The sequence below is a fragment of the Sparus aurata genome, chromosome 2 (genome assembly GCF_900880675.1).
Source record: "Sparus aurata chromosome 2, fSpaAur1.1, whole genome shotgun sequence".
Classification (NCBI taxonomy): domain Eukaryota; kingdom Metazoa; phylum Chordata; class Actinopteri; order Spariformes; family Sparidae; genus Sparus; species Sparus aurata.
Window position 1 is genome coordinate 17,314,612 of NC_044188.1, and position 23,613 is coordinate 17,338,224.

General features: G+C 41.5%; 2 protein-coding genes and 1 long non-coding RNA gene across 4 annotated transcripts in view; 1 reads left to right on the plus strand and 2 right to left on the minus strand.

Moving 5' to 3' along the window:
• Nucleotides 1-18,275, minus strand: mnta (MAX network transcriptional repressor a). 2 transcript variants are annotated; one of them, XM_030394597.1, is made up of 6 exons: nt 17,757-18,274; nt 11,731-12,304; nt 11,323-11,364; nt 10,922-11,033; nt 3,171-3,363; nt 1-2,999 (listed from the first exon to the last, which is right to left on the minus strand). In XM_030394597.1, exons 1-6 carry the CDS (start codon nt 17,827-17,829, stop codon nt 2,179-2,181), a joined length of 1,815 nt encoding a protein of 604 aa, XP_030250457.1. In that variant the 5' UTR covers nt 17,830-18,274; the 3' UTR covers nt 1-2,178. The 2 variants fall into 2 exon arrangements, with proteins under 2 accessions (XP_030250457.1, XP_030250464.1); XM_030394604.1 differs by lacking the exon at nt 11,323-11,364 and having other exon boundaries at nt 17,757-18,275.
• The window catches only part of LOC115567772 (uncharacterized), an 8,049-nt gene continuing 2,458 nt past the window's right edge, over nt 18,023-23,613 (plus strand). The window contains exon 1 of the long non-coding RNA XR_003981254.1: nt 18,023-18,160. This is a non-coding gene — a long non-coding RNA (uncharacterized LOC115567772). The remainder of the gene's footprint in view (nt 18,161-23,613) is intronic.
• The window catches only part of mettl16 (methyltransferase 16, N6-methyladenosine), a 23,970-nt gene continuing 20,308 nt past the window's right edge, over nt 19,952-23,613 (minus strand). The window contains exons 9-10 of the mRNA XM_030394613.1: nt 21,100-21,273; nt 19,952-20,903 (exon numbers count right to left, since the gene is read on the minus strand). Of these exons, the coding sequence (XP_030250473.1) occupies nt 20,289-20,903; nt 21,100-21,273 (789 nt within the window). The 3' untranslated portion in view covers nt 19,952-20,288. The remainder of the gene's footprint in view (nt 20,904-21,099; nt 21,274-23,613) is intronic.

A 23,613-nucleotide genomic window follows, 5' to 3' on the forward strand; every position in this document is an offset into this window, starting at 1 on the left:
TAATTGTAAAAACAAAACCACAATTTTATTCAGAGGTTTCTCAAACACAAACGTCAGACATTTGTAAACATAATACAATTTATTAAGTTTTTCTTTTTTTTTAATAAATTTTGTATTTTACATATTTTCCCCAGCTTTTTACATAATAGAGTTAGATCTAAATGCAGCCCAACATTTACAGGCTATATACACCTTAAACTTTCTCCATAGGGAAAACACACATGTATATTGATGCTTCTTCAAGTATCTGAATCCCTGTACATTTTCACACATTTTGTTTTGCTACAATATGATGTCACAATGCATTTGTTCAATTGATCATTTGCATAAAATCTGAAGGTATTTCTTTGTACTTGAGTTTTCAGGAGCAAAAAAACGAAACATAAAAGGTCCCTGTTATCATCATATTGCATCAGAACAAAATACAAAAAACATTAAGGGGTGAATACTCTCCAAAGTGGCCGAATGTGATATCAAAATGGGAAGAGGTCTGTGTAGTCGTCACCCCCTGATATATAGCTTTGTACATGGTCCCAGGAAAAAATCCAATTTACACTGAACAGAAAAAAATATTCTCCAGATGAAACAAACAGTAAATCTTAAAATACAAAGTCAGTTTTAAATGTTACACTTTACATACACATACTTTAATAAAGTAATCGCATTTTTCTTTTTAAAAAAGGGGGTTTACCTTCTGATGAGTGCTCTACTCCACATCCTTTCACAGGTCAGTACATTCAGATTAAATTAGGAGAACAAAGCAGGTGCTGTACTAAACTGCATGTTTGCTGCTCATGTAGACTAATAGAAATGTTCACAGTGCTTTGGAAAAGGATAGTCTTTAAAAAACACATTGATTGGATATATGTCAGCTGCTGAAATCACCTTAAAGTGACCCCAACCCAAAGTTATGGATGATAAATTATTTTACAACCCTACCGCAATTTGTCAAAGACGGGCTGCACTGTTGTAGGTCCTCACTTTCAAACACAGTCACTGAATTTACAGTCATGAATGCATTCAACACATGCAAACACACATCCTACTAACATTCAGAAACACACCTTTCTAGCTATTTTTTTATGGACCTTTTTATGTTTTCACATTCAAAATCTCTAAACACACATCTCCCTCGCTTTGTAGCATCGGAAGACAGACATCGAGTTTTTTATCTCAGACATTTAGTATTTAGGGGGCTTGTAGATATACAAAGGGATCCCATTTGGCAAAAATGTTTTCATATATATCAGCAGCTGTGACAAAAACATAACTTGATCCTAAAACACTAAGTTAAACTTGTGCTCAGAGTACACCTGCCAGTTTTTGTAAAGGAAAGCGATAAATAACCAGTATTTCTTTAAATTTAAGTGGCTGTTTTTTGAATGACATCATCTGCATTTGACTTTTTTCAGGTCACAGAGAAAATAGCTTTACACTGAACACCAGCAACCAGCAGGGGGAGCTATTACTGTATGCACCATCATGAGGACTGCAGCTCCAGTTCGGGAGCTCGACGCCAGTCCGCGATTTTGCTCAAGCCCTGCAGCATGTGCCTCTGCTGAAGAGGAGGAGCTCCTCTAAATCACATTTCCAATCTGTTGGTGGTTAAGGCAGGTCGAACACTCTGATCCTACTCTGTCACAGCCCTCAAACCCAATGCAGCCTCTGGAGTATATGATCTGCTGTTGGTTAATCCACAGCAGTCACAATGATAGAGGAGTCAAGATGCCACTCAGTACCTATATCAACACTGTAACAGGTGCAGTCATGTGACACTGTGCTGGTAGTGCAGCATTTTCCTGTGAAAATGACTTCTGTTCAATTATCCGCAACAATGGATGGCAAGTGAGGGTCTAAAACGACACTTCTGCCACACACGCACGCAACGTGATGACTATCAACCACATGAAGCCTGAAATGTCCTAAATTCAGCTTCCAGATTTCAGGACATGGCTAGTCTAGTACTGACCAGGGTTTGTGTTTTGTCAGAGGAATGATCCCTGCTTTTCTATCAGCTGCAGTGCTTCTGAATGATCATGAAACTCTGTGGATCAGCGAGGTGTCCAGCAGCTCTCCTGCCCTCACTGTGACCTCGTCCATGGCCTGGTCTGAGGCATGTGGTTCTCCCCTGTCGAGGGGCGTCTCTGTCTAACAACCCAGAGATTCTCTTGGCAGAGTTCAGGCCAGCTTCAGAGTGCTAATGGGGAAGGAGGGCATGGTCACCATTGTCACAGGGTTGAGCACTGTCTGACCCATCAGCTGCGGGTGGTGGGCCACCATTTGGGTGCTCACTGCTGTCTGCTTGCCTACGATGGTGGCAGCTTGTTGGTTAGGTGCAGTGCCATTTAACTGAGGGTGGGCGTGGTTGATGGTGTGGGTGATGTGACCAACAACAGCTGGCTGAGTGACGGCCACCGGTTGGGGATAGAGGGCAGGCAGATGCTGGCTCAGGTGAGCCACTGGGTGCACGGTGATGTGGCCAATAGGTTGATGGCCAGGGGTTAAATGAACAGAGCTGGTGGTGGTGGCAGGAGCGAGGTGGGCAATGTGTTTGGGACCCCCTCCCTGGATGACGTGGTTGACTGCTTGGATGACAGAGGGGTGGGACACTGAAGCATGGGCAATAACTGTGGGGTGTAGACTGGGCATGGTCACCATCTGTGTCTGGGTGGGGATCAGGGGCTGACTGGGGGTGGTGGGAGTGCTGGATGTTGTAGCTATAAGTGTAGGTAGTACTGCAGGCTTGGACACTTGCTGTGGAAGAGTCAATGGCAGTGGCTGGAGCTGAGGCTGGTGCTGAGGGGCTTTGTGCTGGATGGAGATGTGTTGGGTGATGAAGGAGGTAGTGTTGGTGGTGGTGGGTGTCAAGGTGGGGGTCTGAGTCGGTGTTGCAGTCTTGGGCAGCTCAGGTTTCATGATTTGAGGCACGGTGGGTAAGGCAGTTTGTGCTCTGGGTGCCGTCTCGTCTTCTAGGTCATCATCCATAATGTCTTCACCTTCTGCAACACATGAGAGAATCAGCTCAGAGTTATTAGATCTAATGTTGTGACTTTGCTGCATTTATTTTACTAAAAAGTGGTTCGGTGCTGTGGTTTATTGGACATTTAACAGGATTAACATAACTTTAAAAATATGCTTAATATCTATACAAAGGCAGACTGTCAGCCCACCTGAAGCTGTGGATGTGGAGGCCTGGTCCTCCTCTGGCTGTACTGTCTGTCGGAGGACGCGGTCGATCTCAATCACATCCATCCACTGGCTCAGCTCGTTCTTGAGCTCTGCTAATCGCTGCTGCGTGGCGATCTTCTCCCTTGCCAGCCGCTCCATGTCATGCTCATACTCCTTCTCTTTCCTCTTCAACGTCTAAAAAGAGAAAGCAGAAGAGGGTAAAACTCTTGAATTGCTGACCTGAGTGACTGCTCATACCAATAGTGTGACCTGCCACCAGTATAGAAACACTGTTACCAGTTTATTGGGTTCACATGTGCAGAATAATGCAATAAGCCAGTACAACAAATAATCCTGTCTTTGTGAAGCTTTGCTTTTGTTGACACTGCGTCAGAGATGTGTTGATTCAATTCTGTACTAATGTTTGAGGCCTCAGACTGTGATATTGATTTATGTTCACCTCAAACCCGGGCTTCACAAAATATAAGAGGCACAAAAAGAAGCTAATGTGGTTGTAGTTCAAAGTCTGTAGGTTTGTGTTGTGCAGCAGGCTGCTGTTTTTTGTCAGTGTAACCACCTGCTTGTCACTGCTTTTTGCAAGATCTGCCTGTATCAAACCAAAGTCTCCATCTACATAAACATATAAAACTGATTTTTTTCCCCCTGTTGCTTTCTTATTTTTAGCCTCAAGGGAGAGCACAGGTTGTTTGGTTCACAGAGCAGATGTATATTCTGTAATAAAATATAAAATTGAATTTTTCTGACACTTTAAATAAATGTTCTGAACTTCACCGTGTGAATAGTAAATCTGACTTGTGAAAGAGGTCTTTTTATCTTCCATCTCACACAGTAAGTAATCACAGACAATTCAACATTCAGCTCTAGTCAGGCATCAACAGAAGGGGGAGATTTTCTCATTACTTCATGTATTAGTCATCCACCAACAACCAGTGGGTTTCTAGTGGTTAGCTGTAGAAAAAGGCTCAAAACAAAAGCACATCACTTCAGTAGGATGCAGCCAACGATTATTGCAATTAATAATCGGATTATTAACCGATCAGTAGTTTATGACGTCCTTTGGGTTTTGTCCAAAACCCAAAGATATTCAGTTACTGTCATAGAAAAGTAAAGAAACTATTAGAAAACTAGAAAGTATTCAGTTAGGAAAGCTGGAATCAGATAATCTTGAATATGTTTCTGTACTCAATTAATAGATTATCAAAATAATTTGAGATTCATTTTGACAACCGATCAATTAATCGTTGCAGCTCCACTCCAGTAAACCTCAGAAAGGAAGCCTCCTGTGCTTAGAGCCGATTAATAAGGCTCGGGTCAACAAATAATGATTTAAAAATAAACCTGCGACCAGAGCCTGTGTGGAGGGCGCAAAAAAACAGCTACAGGAGCAGGAGGGAAGGATGGGGTGAAGGAGACGAGTATGGAAAGTAGGAGGTGCTTCCAGGCAGTGGCTTTCTGTGACCCAATTTCCCTTAACCTGTCAGCTGACACTAGGCAAAACCAAACAAACTGAGCTGGACTTCCCTGTACACAGCAACAGGAGGAGAAGCTTAAATAGCATATGAAAACTATAACAAACAAGTGTGTAAGAATAAAGCAACAAAATATAAACTCTGCAGAACTCTATCCCTGAGTAATATAATACAGACAGGACAGAGTTATGCTGTTAGGGATTAGTGTTTTGACATCCAACACTTTGTTTAATTTATGGTCAAAGTGTCCGACTGCGGCCTCGCTGGGAGAGGCTCAGGGAAATTACATAGTGAGAGATCTGTTACCAGCAACCTGATGACTCAGGATCATAAAGTCATTTCCTCAAAGGGTGGACTTCCTGTCAGTGTTCATACCACCGTGGATTTGTGTGTGTGAGTGTACCTGTGCAAGTCATGTGTGAGAGATTGGGATTAAGAAAAGTGCATCTGTATTGAGTTTGTCTTACTGTAGAGCTATATGAAGGGAGACAGTACTGTATATTATACATGTACAGAAATAGCAAATGGGGACAAAAGGCGGGTCTAGTGTAAATCAGCACCTGTCTCTAGTCCTTATCCAGGATTAGAAATGCACAGGCAAGCGGGCTGTGCTTTGGCTGCGTCCCATTAAAATTGTTCTTAGTCACATACGCAAATACACAAATAGAGGAAGTCACATTAGTTTGGCAAAGGAACGGTACGACAAAAACAAAAGAAATCCAATTCAGTCCACATGAATGACTCATTTAATCTGGTTATTTAAGCGAAGAACTTGAAATTACAGGACAATACAGGTAGTTGCATAAATGTTAAACAATCCCTAAAAAATTTTTGCGTTTAAGGGCTGCAACTAACAATTATTTCTATTGTTGATTAATCTACAGATTATTTTACCATTAATCAATTAATAGTTACGTCTTTTTTTTTTAAATGTCAAAATCCAAACATCAACGTCATTTTGTCCAATAAAATGTCCAAAACCCATCAACTCTTCATATTTGATAATTTTGCTTCAAAAATGACTGAGGCGATTAATTGGCGATCAAAATAGCTGGCAGTTTATTTTCTGTCTATCAACTAGCCATTATTTGTGTTTATGACAAATATTCATACTGATATACGTACTTGAAGACATTACAGTATTTTGTTACTTGTCGACCAACCTATACACAGTTGCGGTTATATTGGCAATACTCTGCAATATTAACAGCAAATCTCTGTTTAAAACAAACAAGAAAACATCTGCTATATCTCCTTACTTGTGAAATGTTGACAGTGGTCAAGTGCTTCTGGAGAATCGTTCTGATTCAAGTGTTCTCAGTCACAAACACTGTCATTCAAACAATAAAGTTATTGTATTTTAATTGTTTTTTGAAGCACAGAGAGCAGAACTACTCGTATCCTTCACAAACTCGCAAAACACTCATTACACATTAATCTCTGTCAACCAGAAGAGCTGTTGATATCCGCACTTCAGTCTGAGCACGTTGACAGGATCCTCGGCTTCGACACATAGTGTACTGAAATGCCCCTGCCTCTGGTTGCCATGGAAACAGCTGAAAACCTCCTTAAGGTTTCCTCAGTCACCAAAAAGACCACACACACCTTTATGTGCCAAAGGCGCTGTTTAGTGTTCCCTAACACTGTTTGAACGTGTAGCGGTTTCTTTAAATAGAGCCTGGGTGTAATTATGAAAATGATCAGACACCAGCACCGAGCATTGAGGGCCTGATACACTAAGCACCATCAGTCAGTCGGGCAGAGCGTAACGGTATTAAGGAGTGTACAAAATATGTGACGCGTGGAGTGAAAAGGGCTGGCTGCCTCCCTTTTACCCTCATGTTTTAGCAGGCAGCATTACATGAGTGGCGCCACAAATGTGCATGCCACAATCTATGACTCATGGAGAGAAGAATCGCTCCACAAACACCGAAACCCACTGAACTCTCCCTGTTACAGTGCTGATGGTGGACGGAGCTGTTAAGAAACAGCTAGCCTAAGATTAACTATGTAAACCTGATCAGTGAGTCTGTCGCAGATGGATGCCACATGACTTCAACACCCTGTTAATCATGTCACCAGGTTGGTAGGACAAAAGGTGCCAAGTACCTTTTTGTTTCACGGCACATGGCCGCACCCCCCAAGCCTCCGGTCCTCCTCCCTCCAAAGAGACGAGGCCCCACCTCGGCCTCGTGTGAAAATCTAGATCACTACAGGGATAGGCTGCATTATGTGTGTGTGTGTGTGTGTGTGTGTGTGTGTGTGGAAGGTAAACAGTGCTCGAGCGCCGTCCCAAGCAATGCGAGTGCCAAGCACATGGCCCCACAGAGAACAGGAGAGGGAGGGAGGGCGGCAGATAGCGGGGGATTGAAAGAGAGCAATACAAGCTGTACTCACTGACTCACTTTTGCAGCAGACGGCACAAGGCTGGGTTTTTTCTTAAAGGGCCAGGAGCACAAGAGGCCACGTTGCAGACATGCTGCTCAGCCTGGCTGACTGATCACGCTTCTGCATACAGGTCTTGTGACAGTGTTGTAACCATAAACCCTTGTCTCACTCTGCCTTCGAGCTGGACCAGAGAGCTTCACGTGGTGCCTGACTGCAACAATAAAAGGCTTGTCTGCAGGAAAAAATCCCTACTTTTGCACACCGTTCCTTGTGTGCAAGCTTTTGCTGGCCATAACTGACCTAATTACCATATCGTGTTTTTGACTGGTCGATAGTCCAGACCATGCTCCAGCACATGCAGCTGTGTTGTGGAACTCTGACATATTGCTGTTGTTTGTGTAAAACAAGGAAATAACCCTGCTGAAATTTCTCATCTTTCTCCATAAAAATTATCATCAAGCAAAATGTATTAGTTGCTGAGCTTGACTGTAGTCTTGAAAAGACTAAGCAGAGACCTTAAAAAAACTTTAAATATTAAAGAACAGTGACCTCCACTGCCAATAAAGACTGATCATGTTTCATGGTTTTTCGTGATTCAGAAAATGTCAAAGCAATCAGTGCAACTTTTCTTTTAGGCAATGCTTCAAGTGAAATCTGCCATTAGGTGCACAATGAAATGGCATTTACTTTGAGTGCGAAGCACGTTTAAACACCTCTATACTCTCTACATGTTCTCCACCAGATGGCATGACACGTTTCAGACTGGCAAGCAGGGGAGGAACAAGTTCAGTCAGCTTTGAGGGAAATGAAGCGCGAGCAGAGTAAACCGAGCCTTGTGTTTACCGTTCCATGTTCCCTCCCTGCTGCTGGCAGCTAAGCCTGCTGGTACGGTGAGTCCTGCCTGTTGCAGTGCTGGGCGGGGGCCCAGCACGGGGGGTGACGTCACGCGGCTCAGGCTAGCCATGTGCTTGCTGCTCATGTGGCCTTAAAAGCTCAGAGAGAGAACGACGATGGAGGGAGGGGGAGCAGAGAGGAGGAGCTCTAAAGCATCAGGGCTTATTTTATAGCCTCAGCTTTCACAGCGTCGCTACAGGCTCGGGGGAAAGCTTTCAGGAACTCGATGTACACAGAATCATGTACAGCTCTTTTAACTTACACAATCAAAAAATATAAATAATCTATTTGAATGTAAGGTACTGGTCATATTTGTGGAGTCATTTGGACTTGGAATGAGGAACTTGAACTATGTAGACTTCCAAGTGAACATAACAGGCTAGATAAATCAAATGAAATGTGATGCCGAGCCTAAAGCCTCTCATTTGAACCTCTCTTGATCTCTGTGTTTTGGTGTTTCGGCTGCTTCTCTGCTGCCACCGCAGAGGAGAGCAAAGACAGGGGCGGGGAGGGAGGTGTATGCAGGCAGGACACACGTCTGTACCACCCATGTCAAGATGACGGAGTGTGCACGTGCTTTGCTTTTGTACCTCCCATCAACTTGAGTTCACCCTTTTTGCTCCAGCCCTCCATAACAAAACACCAACCAATGAAAAAAAGCCACCTGGTGACAAACAGGCACGCAAAAGAGTAACCTACAAACTACAACAGTGACCTACAACGCACTAACTGTCACACACAGGGTTATAAACATTATATATGGTTTAAGGTCAATTAAATTTGATTGGGATACCTCAACCACTGTGTCTAGCTAGACTTCATGAGGTTGTACATTAGTGCAGAGGGGAGATCAGTTCTGATTTTTGTCCTCTGTCTATTGGCTTTAAATATATCTCTTGTCTAGCTCAGCTGGTGACAGGAATAAAAGAAAGGCAGGTCAGTCTGCCAGTGGAACGCAGCACACTGAACACCATGTTGCTTAATCACACAGAGGGAGGGAGGGAGGGAGGGAGATTGGGTGACAAGCGCTGCACCTACTCTGTCCTAGTTTCCACCCACAGAGAGGAATAACTAAGCTGCTGCTGCCGCTACTCAGAGCATCAAATCAGCAGCTCACTGACTTCTGCAAAAACTACATTAGTATACCAACAACACGCTCATATAATAATGATGGAAATGAACAACTACATGGTTCATTCTTTCATGGGGGTGTTCATAACCAAGTACCTAATAAGTTAACCAAATAATTACCTAAATATCATGTAAGCCCAACATCAAACCCCAGTCATAACTAAGAAAATGTAAATACAGTAAAAACTAGAATACTGGATGTACTGTTTAAAAAAAAAAAAAAACACACACACACACCTGATGCCAACCTAAGTCCATGGGTGAACTGTCAGATTTAAAACGGCCACACTACAGTGTCTACCTATAGGAGAAAAATGACCCACATTAAACAATGTGACACGCTCAGCAGCACAGTCAGTCTGAAGGAGTTAAAGTAGACCAGTGGTGGACCTTTGCACCAGCTGTTTACAACCAGGATGCTCTCACAGTGAGGGCCTGACTCAAACACATGGTGAGTCACCTGTGGACATGGCACAAATTCCTGGTAATAAATACTGGAGGCACTTAAAAAAAAAAAAAAAAAAATGTGTACAAATGAGGAAGTATTAGAGATTCTTCAGAAAAGAAGGAACTAATCACAAAAATACAAAAGGCGGAACTGTGTTGCGGCAGAAAGCTGAAGATATTCTCCAAGAGGTTTTCAATAGGTGTTGAACATGTTTGGTCTGACTATTGGTAGTACATGTATTTTTTATCGCAGACTTAATGATAAGTCCGTCTGACATCCACTTATCTTGTACTTGCGTCCTTTAAAATCAATTTTGGCCTAAAAAAATAAAGACTCGTCTGTGAATAGCAGGACCACATTATGTAAATAACCATCACTTGGAAGAAAACACATACAGCCATACATACATCATCGGTGTGTCTTCAAGTTCACAACCTCATATGCAAATCCTGATAATGACACTTGTGATCACGCTTATTCATAAGAGTATTCTTTTTTTAATGCATGGTTCATGCCAGGTGAGCTAACAGCTAGCTTATTTGTTTTTCAACAAACGCCTCTCCTCTTGTACTCGACACTCTGGATCATGTGTCAGTTTAGCTTCAAAAGAATGGAAGCAAGAAGTAATCGTAAGTGTCTATAGACCTGTAAAACAAGTCTTTACTAGATTCACAGATATCTGGCGATGCAGACCACAGGCTAAAACTGATAATAATCTCTACTTCTGTAATAGAATTTGTTTAACAATTAATCCAATAAATTAAACACAAGTTTAAACACCCACTTTTTACAAAAGTGGATTTTTGAGTCCCATTCCCAACTCAACAAATACTGATGATTTGGAACAGAGCCCGACCCGACCTACAATCCCAAAGCACCAGTATGTGAGAAAAGAAAAATCTGAAATGAATCTGCTTTTACAGTCAAGTTATTGTTTTGCTTGATTACATTAATTTCACTGAATATCAATATTTATAACACAAATTCAATGTATTATCATACATTTTCAACAGGGTGGATAAACTGGCCAATAATATAATTTCTAGACAGGTAATAATACCTTGTCTTTTTTCTTTGAAGACCACAAACTGTAAGTTAGACTGCAGAAATCTTGGGGGGAGATAACTGACTTGACTTCACTGAAAACTCAACTTGAAATGTTGCCCAAGAAAAAATGTCTTGGGACTTGCTTGAGACTTGGACCAAATAACTTAGAGTGACCCGTTTCTGAAGACAACAGAATAAAGGAGAGTCAAGTTGTCCAAGCACTGACCCACTTCTCCAGGGAAAAAGTCAGAGGCATTCACATAATGATGAAAGGCTTGTGGTAAAATAATGATATGGACTTACAAAAGTCAGACACCACAGTACACATTTAGAACCTCGGAAACTAGCAGTGTACCTGAATGTATCTCAGCGCACTTCTTAGCACGCTCAGATTGGAGGTCTTCTTCTCGTCTATGTTGGGGATGTTTTTCTTCAGCGTCTCAAAGCACTCCTTCAAGTGCGCTCGTCTGACAGACACAAGACACAGACAAGGCATTTGAGTCAGCAGAAATGGTGGAGCCTCACTTTACTTTAGATTACACAACTAGGTATTCGATTTGTGTATTTGACTAAAAACGATTAAGCTTAGCATTCAAATTGAACTGCGACTACAAAAAAGGAATCACTCAGATAAAACTTTGATATACTGAGGGGAAAAAAACACTATGTAACCTGTACACTAATATTCAAAAGGTAACAATATGAAGGATAATCTTTCTCTTTAAGGAGGCCCTATGGTAGACAGGTTGAACCCACCTGTTTTTCTCAAGCTTGTTATGCACCTCTCTTGTGCCTGCCCTGAAAGAGCACAAATGAGAGCACAGTAAGAATTTGGTGTCCAAAAGGGCAATGTGACAAGAAAAATCAAAATCAACCAAAGACAAGTTTTCTTGCTTTGTTGCTCGTGATGGTGATAATATTCTGTCGTGCAAGTCCAATTTAAAGTAGAACTTCTGTCATTTAGCGGTGAAATAAATACCAATAACATAATAGCGTCACAATAGCTAAATGTAGCTTTTCTTTAATTGTTACAAAAAATGTTTTTTTGGTTTTAGGAGGCTACAGCTCAAAAGTAATCAGTTACATTTTACAGACTTAGGTATTGATAGACAAAAATTACATATTTGATAAATAATGTAAACAAGTTAATAGGTTTAGACCGACCCTCCAGGCCTCTTCTTGTTGTCAAGGTTACGGCCATCATCAGGAGGACTTCCCCGGCTGATGGGACCGTTTTGTAGAGGAGCCTGCTGGAGCACAGGGCCCGACTGGGGGAGTAAGGCATGTTGCTGTGGGGGTGAGACGATTGAACCGGGATAGCGCTGGACCAGCTGCTGAGGTGTCTGCTGCAACAGTTTAGTGTTGTTAGTTTGGGTGACAAGCTGTGGGTGATGATGGTTCTGTATCAGCTGCTTGTGGTTGTTGGTCAGCACAGAGCTCTGGTGGTCGGGTTTGGGCTGCGGAGAGCGTGGCAGAGTAGCAGCAGGTGGAGGGGAGAGTGTGGCGACCTGCAGAGTGGGTGAGCCTGTTGGGTTGGGGGTGACCACAGGGATGGGGATGACAGTGATGGGCATGGAGGGTGGAGGCAGAGAGGGTGGTATGGGCACCAGGCTGCTCTCAGTGCGGAGCTCCTCAACTTTGGAAACATTGTTGATTTGGGTTGTTGAGTTATAGGTCAAATCAGAGTGCCTCTCCTCTGACAGCTGCCCCAGACGCTGCTTCTCCTTTAGCTCATCCTCTGTGGAAGAAACAAGGCAGGCAAAAATAAGAAAAAGACACTAAAATACTATAGACCACAGTATCACGCCAAAAAATATAAATACATTTCATGATTGTTAAATCATTGAGAAGCAGTCAATAATAGAAACCTGACGTTGATTAAAAGGTGCACTAGGTGAGTTTTCATGACTGAAAAAACTGAATAAACCAAATGACCTTAAAAGGACAACGCAATTTAAGACTGTTTTACTTTTTGGTTATATTTTGCGGACTCTGACACCTTTCTAGCAACCTTATTTTCCTCTGAGAACAGCTAGTTTATTGACTTATGGAAAAGATAAATACTTCTGACTTCATATTATTCTCTCATTAATATTGTAAATATTAAAATTCTGAGTTTTAATTCTCCATAACTACAAAGTGCCCCTTCAAGATATTTTTATTTGAGATATGTGAGTGTATGAGAGGATATAAAATCAGGCCTATATACTGTTCGTATAAACAAACAACTGACAAACTATTAAAATAAGTCTTTGGTAATCGACATAAAAAACACACTAACCATGGACTACTACCTGCCGCATTCGACTTGATTATACTGCAACAAGTGTCTCTACACAGAACTTGTTGACCTCTGTTATCCAAAACTTGTGTAACATGATGTCGGTCACTTACAGCAGGTTTCTGTTTCTCAACACAAATAAACTGTTCCAGAAAGATCAGGACAAATATCTGACAGAAACAGCAGAGAGTGCTCCATTATTAGCAGAAAGTTATTTCATGTGATCACTTTCTGTGGTCAAATAGTGACCATAACAATTACTAGAAATAAAAATGGGCAAACAGGAAGAAATCTCTCAGTAGCTGCTAGGAGGGAAAGTACTTCGCTTTTTCTTTGCATCTTTGGAAAACCCCTGGCAAGCTGCATGCACACACTGCTCTAATGGCGGCACGTCCTACTGATTGACCTCATGTCCTATTTACATTAACATGCTAGGTGATCAGATCACAAGTGAACAGCTCTACGTATAGGTGTGAGGACATATTGAGATCAGATCGCCCACGCCACATTTGTATGTGATCTGTGCCCAAAGGTCACAATCTTTTAGCAGTGTGTATGTCAATGTGTCCTGGACACTCTGCTAAACCGTCGAATGCTCAAGAAGTATGTATTAACTCACGCACTAATGCTTCATATTAAGGTGCAAGACAGACAAAAGCTACAACAACTGGCAAAATGGTCATGCGTGGAGACTGTCTGCTTTCCACTTAGGCTGATTGATTACCTGAGCACCAAGGTCTTATTCTTCTCTTATTTTCTAGCAGTCTAAGCATGGGAAAACACTGCTGCCTCTCACCACTTAAAAACAACAATGTATGTGGTGCGCAAACATAAATGATGCCTGTGTTTATTTACATATAGAGCAGGGAGGTGAGATCCACACAGGTGCTCACACAAGATGCAAGTGGAGATGCATTGTATTGCCAGGTGTGAGGTGACATACTTAAAGCTGTCCACTTGTGATCCAATCATACAGGACACATGTCAATGCCTGGTGTAAACAAGACCTTAAGGAACCTTTACCATCAGCACATGTCCAGCATTACTAATGTAAACCTATCTGAGAGCATGTTACTGGAGATCACTTCTAAAAGGAGCCTATTTGATGTACAAACAAAAAAATATCCACTTTTGTGACTTAAGTCATCTTTGAAGAAATCACATCAAATAAGAGAAAAGTCCATCCGCTGAGAGTGTAACTGAAAATGTGAAAAACCCCAAGACTTCAGAGAAACTGACACAATAACATGTGCAATACTGTAGTATTTTGGCAATAAAAAGGAGTTGGCATCATGGAGCTTCATCAGCCTTATTGTTCACTCCAATCATACTCAAAACCCCTCAATAATGTATGGATGTTGGAGAAATGGCTGTGTTGTTGCTATGGCAGCTGTGATGTTCAGTATTAGAGATGTCAGAAACATGTAGTCGCCAGTAACATTATTATGAAGTGGATCGCGGTGACTGCAGCACTACACACTGTTCCCTTCACAGCAGAACTACAGATACAGTTACTAAGTGTGAGATATCACGACTGTGAAGATAAATCACACCAGAAGATTTATGCATGTCGCATATCACTCGCCAGGTTGTCAGGTACAATAGTAGTTCAGCTAAATGGGATAGACAAATTAATAGAAACACCTGCCAGTATAATACAATATAATTCAACAGCACTACAAATGCACTGCAGCCTACAAAATAATCATGACCTCTCTAAAACAACAATATAAACTAAACATAACTTTCGTGAAGGTAGGGTTTACCTCAAGACTGTTGTATTAGACTGCATTAGTATTAGCTAAGTGTATCTAATAAACCAGTAACTAGGTGCAATACACCATGAAAATTCTCTCCCCTTGTAATTAATTATTGAGATTTAAAGCAAGTTGAAGATTGGAGATCTTGAGAGGTCAGTATTTAGCATTAGTGGCTTGGATTAAACTTTTCCTGATATGATGGACACTCCTTTTGAAGAGCAGGTCCCCCATGATTACAACCTGCAAAAGTTGTGTTTGTCCATCAGTTCAGAGTTCAAGGTTCAGGAACATTACAGCCCTGCTTTGACGCGCACCAACACACTTTTCCCTGAAGCTTAGCCCAACTATTAAAAAACAAAGCAGTTAATTTGATATTAAGTGAAGCAGATAAAAGCATCTGTAGTCTTATGTTCTTTTTTGTTATATGCAAATATTGTGCCGACAGTTATGCAGCGCTCTTCACAAGTCATGTGAAAGAGGAAGGGACATTTCCAACTCTGGAGAACTGTTTTATAGTCTCATATTTAACAGTCAAGCATGTCACTTATTGCTACATATACATGTTAAATTGCACCGAAAAGGTGTGCCTTTAGAGTGAAGGAAATTTAAAAAGAACAAGATGTTCTGTTCTCTTTCTTAAGATTTTGAATGCCCTGTTGTTAGACGCAAATAATTCAGTTTGGTGGTACCGACGCAGACAAGAGAGAGGAGTGCCTATTCTGGGAGAAAATCAGTGAAACACTTAAAAAACAAGAGGATTTTCTATAGACGTTATATAACTGCAGCAGCACATTGGAAACACTGGCCTACTTTTCTCCACACAGTGACCTGCTCTACAGTAGCAGGGAGGGAGAAGGAGGGGGAGGACTCTGCTCTCCCAATGCAGCATGGCGGGAGGAGCTGGGAGAGGAAAGAAGCGAGAGCTCTCACTCTGAGCTTTCTTTAAATATCCATTTGCTAAAATAAAGTCACACATGGGTCTCCTTCTAGGAAAATGTTCAATGATGACTGTTGAAACATGACATTGATAGAGGAGAAATGCTAAATACTGAGCATTTATTAAAAGGAAGTATAATGCACAAGGAGAGCTTGTTTACTTCAACGTATCTGGGCTGCTGGCTTGTTATCTTGTCATTAACGTGGAGGGAGAGCAGTTAACTAAATTCTGTGATGAACCATTCTCAAGTTTGCTATATAGGCCTAGTTAATTTAGCCTCTGAAGCTTGAATATATACCAGTGGTCTGAGTCATATCTGTAGTTTCAAATGGGTCGCCAAGGTCTAGTTGCGGTACATTCAGGTCCCTTCAAGCTGTACCAAAAGAACATTGTAATAATGTGCTTGCCTTTATTGGAAATGTGGGAGTTTTTGCTCAACTTTTAGCCAAAAAGAAATGCCCTACAAATCTTACTAATGCCAAAGTAGGCCGACTGTCGGACAACAACATGCAGAGAGCATGTGTGAAAGGTGCTCAATGCATGTGACGGATATGTTCTACTGTCACAGCTTTCTGTTTACAATCGAGCAAGACAACTACTTATAATTAGTTAATCTTTTCCTAAGGGATGCACAATTTGTTTGTTTCAGTCAAAATCGGAAATGGAAATTTCACATGTATATAACCTGTATTTTGATTTAATATTTCACCACACATGTTAAAACTGCTAGACATTTCCCTCGTCTCGCAATCCTTGAGGAACCTGTATTGCAAATTTTAATAATGTAAAACATCCAATGCTGATGAGGACAGGTTTGGCTCTCTTGTCTTCACTGGGTGGCTCTTTGACATCACGAGCGCAACAACAGCATATTGTATGTAGGGTGTAGCTGATTCTCTTTTAAAGTCAATGAAAGCAATTTGTCTTTGCATAATCAGCTCCATTTATAGACTTTAATTTCATTAACGGCTGAGAGCTAATAATAGAGATTTCCCATCATCGAAATAAAATGTGCGTTCCAGCTTTTCTTTCAAGGGTCTCATTTAGCTTCTCTTTGTGAATCTTAATTGACAGAAACACTAAACTAGTAATATAGCCTAGCACATAGTAAAATCATTATTGAGTATGGACATGCTGCTGTTCTTAGTTTGAGTTGAATTTTCAGAAAAGTATTTCACAGATCCTTTTGTGAAGCTGGAGGCTTACTCAAGTGACTCATCGTCTTCATAAACAATCTTTGGGAGGGGTTGCCCGGCACGCACGTGGTGAAAGGGGCGGGGCCACCCCCCCCTCCTGTTGTTAACATATGGAGGCGTGGCTGGTTCGTACACGTCATCGACAGACATTCAAAGCTCTCCACGAGCGTCTGAAAGGCTGGGGAGTTTGATTCGTTTTGTTTTTTTGGCACACGAGACAAACAAGCAGACGTGAAACATGTCGGCACACGGTGGTTAAAGACAACAACACAGCACACGTATAGGTGGAAGGAACGAGTAACAGCACAGATGCATGTAGGGGAAGCCTGAAAGCCAGAGTCACTTGATCCCCGGCGGACGATGTCAGGTCATTATGTAAAACGAGCTTGGCATCCCCTGCGCCACCGCCCTTCACACTCTCACGTTTTTGTTTCTTTGATTTTAAATGTCTCCTAGCAGTGCGTGCAGTCACTCACCAACATACCGATGAGGTAAAGCGGATGGAGAGAAATCTGTTAAGTTTACAGTGATGCAACCGTGCAGCCTATCGCTGTAACAACCCTGTCTATGCAGCAGGTTTCAATGCAGTCACCCCCTGATACTGCAGCAGCCCGGGGATGTTTATTAGCCATTGTGGACAGCTACCATTTAGGGTTAAAACACAGGCAGCCTGTCACATGCACGGACATGTATGTTTGTGTGTGAGTAAATACAATTCTGCAACACGTCTTTACACGAAAAACGAATATGAAAGTAAAACTAACAGGTCGCATTCTGACTTGAACACAATCCTGTCAGTTACTGCTTGTATTTTAATGTGAAAAACAACAAACCCGCGATTTTCAGACTATAATCAGTTCATGAATGGCGTAAATTGATGTAACTCTGTAACTCAGAAAACTCAATCTCTCGGGCACACCTTTTGACTGGATAATTGAGGCATTTGCCACTGTATTCGTCAGGGTTGACAGTGTAGCAGAGACACAAAGTATATTTCTAATAAAATACCAACTTACCACGTGCTTTCTGTTGTTGCTGGGCTTGCAATTCCAAAAACTTGGCTGCTTCTAGAAGCGTTTCGATGCTCATTTCTGTCCACTTACGGAGACTTTGCCTCGATTTTTTCCAAGAGAAAAGGGCGAATAAAGCAAATGCTATATGCGCCTCAGCACTACAGGGAGAGGTTCCCAGTCTAACGCTGGAAAAAAAGGGTAATCGGATACCCCCTCAGTAGAAACTCTACCACTTACGTAGGAGAGTTACAAACAAGATGGCGCTCAAAGTAGTGGGAACAAATAAGGTTTGTGAATCACGCACCGTTTGTAACCGCCCACCGACGGACACACTCCCCTCCCGTGCCCATCAGAGAGAAAACGCGGAGCAAGAGCTGGATGGGGATTAACTACCGTGTTGCGAACGGGTGAGTCACAGTTGTAAAAGTGATCATACACACGCCTGGCCGCTGTTTATTAAAGACGAAATGGAGGAAATGTCGGCAGAAACGGCTGGCAGCTAACGTTAGCTCAATGGTAACACCGCTGTGAGACGTGTCGCTTAGCAACCACGTTAGCTAAGAAGTAAACAGCGTTCTTTAAGACAACATTTAGCTGATTAGTAAGGATTAGGATTTATAAAGACCGAGGTCTTAATAGCTGCCTCATAATTTCTATTTATGCCTCACTTGTGTCATGTGTTAAATCTGAATGCCTACTTGTGGCTTGTTTCTAAAAAAGAAAAGAAAATCACTCTTGAAACGCTACGGAAGCCCCGATGGCTATTTTTATTTTTTTACCCGAGTAGGTTTACACTTAAGTTTTTACATGTAATTCCTGTTTTCTATTGTCTATTGTATGCAAAGTCGAATCACCATCACTGCAGTAGATCTCATTGATGTGTTGTTTATCCGCCAATTAGAGGGAGGAACAACTAGGGGTCGCGTCTGCACCACATGGATACTAGGCATGTGTTGCTGTATCCCTCTTAATGTGTCAAATTGATGCCATTAGATAGACAGAATTACTTTAATGATCCCAGACTGGGAAATTACGTTAACATTACGTAACTATTTGGTCATGATAAAATATATGATTTTCTTAACAAACATGACTTATTTAAATGTTGCTATTTGTTCATTTTAAGGCCACAGCCAGCAATTATTTACTGATTATTCCATCTTCTATTTATCATGTAGTGAACTGATTAATCCTTTGTTCTCTGAAACAGCCATTCCAAAACTTAAGAATGACATAGACCAATTTGAAAGCAAGTATTTCATCATAAATATGTTATGGTAATTTAAACTTAATTACAACATTGGAAATTAAACATGTTTATTTATTTATTGGAGATGTCAGCAAATGTTGGCTTTTTTGTTTTATTAATGGCTTGAGAAGATATAGATGATCAGAACTCTTGCTGATTAATTTTCCGTCACGTAGTTGATTGATCAGCCAATCATTTCAGCTCTAGCCGACTTTTTTTCATATAATTACTTTTATTACATCAGACTAGATCCAGGAATAGCCTGAATGAGGTATAAGTTCAGAGTCTACTTATGAAGGGCCCCATTGGCCAAGTGTAACCATCTAAAGCATTAAAATGTTATCAGTAACCTAATCTAATAGTACACTAAGTGCCTGTTTTAACTTTGATGTTGCCCTCACATGACTGTCACACACACACAGTGGCTGTTGGAGTCAAAGTCCTGGCAAACCTGAGGGACATGGCGTACAAGTAGGAACTGTATCTTCTTTTTTGCTTGTAACACAACAACAATGAATGTGCACGTACAGATACACAGCCCTGGATATTTAGCTCTCATTTCCTGTTATTCGTTCAGCTCCAGTCAGGAAGTGTGTCAGCTACAACAGAGTAATAATAGTGGATCACAATACTTAACGTTCTCCAGGCACAGGAAACAGAGGGGCTCCAGGAACATCCTGAATTACACAGACTGTGTGTAAATTTAAGACGTGCCAACTGACAAACCACGTCGGGTTCAATGTGTCATTCCAAAGCCATTCATAAAGATGATGTCTAATAAAGCAGCAATTAAAGGATTAAATCTCAATACAAAAGATCCTGACAGAATTAATCCCCCACAGAAGTAACACATACACTGTCCTCTAATGGCCAGTTACAGGTACTGCACAAATGACAGACCAAAAATGCAATTTTTTTTTGTAAAAAGTAAACATTTAAGTAGCAAACATGTAAGAAAAATGAACATTTATTGCAAATGTTTGAGCACAGAAGACCAAATGTACAGTATCTATTACCGTAAAAAGGTAAACTGCAGAATACAAGACAATGAGAATACTCAGTTAAAGGCAACACATCAACTGGAATAAACCTCCAGAAGTCACAGTGAGTTCAACACATTATAAACCTCTCAAAAGGTGTGTACAGTAAAGCATTATAAACATTTCAACTGTCCAAATAATTATGTCTAAAAATAATATTTCTGTGACTTTACTCACTGTCATTTCACTTTGATTCTACCGTTTTAAAAATAAAAAAGGACCTGTTTTTTGTTCTTTTCTCTCCGTTTAGGACTTTGCAACAGACTTTAAAAGTGAGTTCTTCAGGTAAGTGCACAGTTGGTTCATCAGGTCTTTGTTCTGACCCTCGACCCAGTGCATCTCAATCACCACATCACGCTCCTCCAGCGTCACATTCAGCAGACACTTAAACAGGAAGCGTTCGACTGCACCCGGGCTCAGGGGTCGCTTGGAGGGCGGTTCGCTGGCTGCAGCAGGCGCTTCCTTTGGGACAGTTTCCTGCCCTGCTTCCATGTTCACATCTTCAGCCGAAACATTTTCTAAGACCTCTTTTTGTTCTCTTGTTGCGCCGTTGCCAGCCTGCTCTACTGGCTGACCAGCTCGCTCCCCTGCAGACGTAGTTTTATCTTCAGCGCTGTCACCTTGGGTGCTGCCGTCTTGAGTGGAGGCAGACTGGTCATGAGTTGCAGGAGTTGTAGCAGGAGCAGCTGTGGCCACAGCGGTTTGAGAGCTGGTTCCAGCACAGTGAGGCGCCCTGGGAAGCTCTCGCAACTGACGCGACCTTTCCCGTCTCTTCTGTCGTCCGTGGATCCATGTGTTCTCCACGGCAGTTAGAAAGAGGCTCTGCTCCTCCTTACTGCATGGGATACGTTTGTGCAGCACCTGCAGAACCACACAGAAGACAATCAGACTGTTGATGAGGTTTACTGGAGATGTAAGGTGTGTTACTGTGGTCAAAGAACCTGACTGAGAATATTTAAGCACATCTAATGTCCCCCAAGTCCTTTGACTTTAGCTAGGGTGAAACTGGGCTTTAATTGTCCTCTTCTAACAGTGTCGGTTCAGCCCGGAAGCTTACCCGCAGGTCAGTGAGTGTTTTCTCCAGCAGTGCAGCAATGCTCTCCACAGGGCCGTGGGCAGCACCGCCTAGACCCTTGGCCTTTGCCTGCAGCTCCTTCAGTCCTGCCTCTGGTAGTGTGAACGACAGGGGCTTCCGTGCCTTCTCCAGTTTACGCTTCTTATTGGGAGGAGACTGATATAAAAGATGGAGATTAGGAAAAAATTAAACAACAGAGAAAATAATTTGAGCATTTTAAAAATTCAAAGGACACACAGCTTCACATCATGTAAGTTCATCAGAGGAACAGAGTGGCAGTCAAACAAGACTGTCAGCATGCGTAAAGTCAATGATGGCCAAGATACCTGCGGTATCACAGTCAACATAAATGAGAAGCACATGATTCATTCTGATATCAGTCAGAAATGATGAGAATCATTCATGTTCCAGCCAAATAAAACAGCATCACATTCTAAAGATTAGATTTCACTGATATCCTGCCCCTGAAAATATTTACAGCTCTGTTAATGCTGTTCTTAGCCAACTCTGTGCCGATATTTCTGACTTTACCCACTTCATTCATGTCATACTTTTGATACATTTAGCTTCTTTTGTTACCTTGTTATTTATTGTGTTCTTGTGCTCTTCTGTGGGTTTAAGTCACATATCGGGGCAGAATAGCTGGTTGAGAAACTCTGAGGCTGCAGACTGAATTTAGTTGTCGTTGACATTTGGAGGCATTCTAAATCACAGGCTAGACATGACTTAAGTGATAATTGTAATCAAGAAATAATACGCCCAGAAAAAGTCACAAATCCAGAACCAAAACTACAACAAAATCGCCAGCTCAAACTCAGTTAGATAACCATATTTTGTTCTGATTTTACTTACACATGAAGGATGTGTGATGTTTTTATCTTCCACCTTCACTTTGAGGGGTGTGAGACACAGTGCTGACACAGTAGATAATAAGTGTGTGTGTGTACACACATAAAATATCGCAAATTCTTTAGACATTAGCTATAAATTATGTTTTCTTACAAACCTATAGATATAATAAAACCTGGAGGTGTGTAAAACCAACAACAACTATAAATATTGTAAAAATAGATGGCTAATAGTAAAGCCATCAGAGTGACTGAAGCCTGTTACGCCATTTCTTACAGCTGTAAGCTGCTCTTTAATATAACAATTTCAGCTGCAAGTGTCCATGGTTCTATTGTCATATTATGCTTGGCAACTATCATCGTCTCTGTCAAAGAAACTTCGCAAGCGGTCTCCTTCACTACATTCATCCAGATATACCGTTACCGGTTGATGGTGATCAAAGGTGATGCGCCCTGCTAAACTCCGCTATTCCGTGCTGCGCTGTCTCTCAGCATACACCACAGCGGAGGTAACGTTCGCGGCAGGTTTTGAGAAGGTGCGACGAGAAACTTTGAGTTTACTTATAATGTCAGCACAACGATTTTAACAAGCACCGGGTAGATGTCAACCATGAAGCGAGCAACACTGATCACAGATTCAGGATTATCATTCAGGGTGGATGGATTTGTGCTGAGTTCACAAGTAAGGACTCGGACTTTGAGTGGCGTTCTAGTGTACTTTTTCTAGTAGGAAATCAGAAAATTCCTTCCGTCTCGAACGCAGCATTACTATGCGCGAGGGCCACTGTGACGCGTGAAAGCTGTCAATCTCAAGTTGCTGACAGATTACTTCACAGAGGCACAGACCTTTTTGACTGTTCTAGTATTTGTGTTATGTGATTTTACTGTATATGGTTGGTTGTTAATATATTTTTTGTGAAATTATTGTCAAAAATTGTTTTAAAGATTAACACTTTTCTTGTGTTCAATAAAAGTGTATTTTCCTAAAGTTTGAGACACCTCATATGTAAGCTAGACAGACATTTCCCCTGCTCATTACTGTGCACAAATGTACTGTTATGTACTTAAGCCCAAAGAGACCCCCTGGTGGCGACAGACACATAGAAACCTCCTGGCAGGGTGCACTTTGCGCTTTGCTTTTGCACGCGGGCGAACACTCACCTCCACTGCCACAACTCCATCCTAGGGGAAACACTGGTCAGTCTTTACCCAGTTCTTAACAGCTTAAGATATATATTACAAAGTCATAGCGGTATATAATTTTATTTAATTGACGAAAACGAAGACTGCACATTTAATTAAAATAGTTTAACAGCTGGATTTTAATTTATAGTAGCTACAATCCATAATATTCTTATTATCTTAAGATATATATGGTCAGTGATATACAATATGCAACGCAATTTTTACTTATCGTCTTATAAAGCCTTAAAATACCTACAAAAGATATACTTTTGCTCAGGAAGATAGACAGATCCTTGTTAGTTATGATGAGTTATCAGTTGCAGCGATGCATGTTCACTACACACCACAAGATGGCGGTCAAACCACGTGAGCTCCTCCTGAAACTGCCTTGAATTAAAAGCTGCTCCATAAATCTAATCGCCTCTAATGTCACGCTGTGATGGCGGTGGAGGTCATTAGCCAA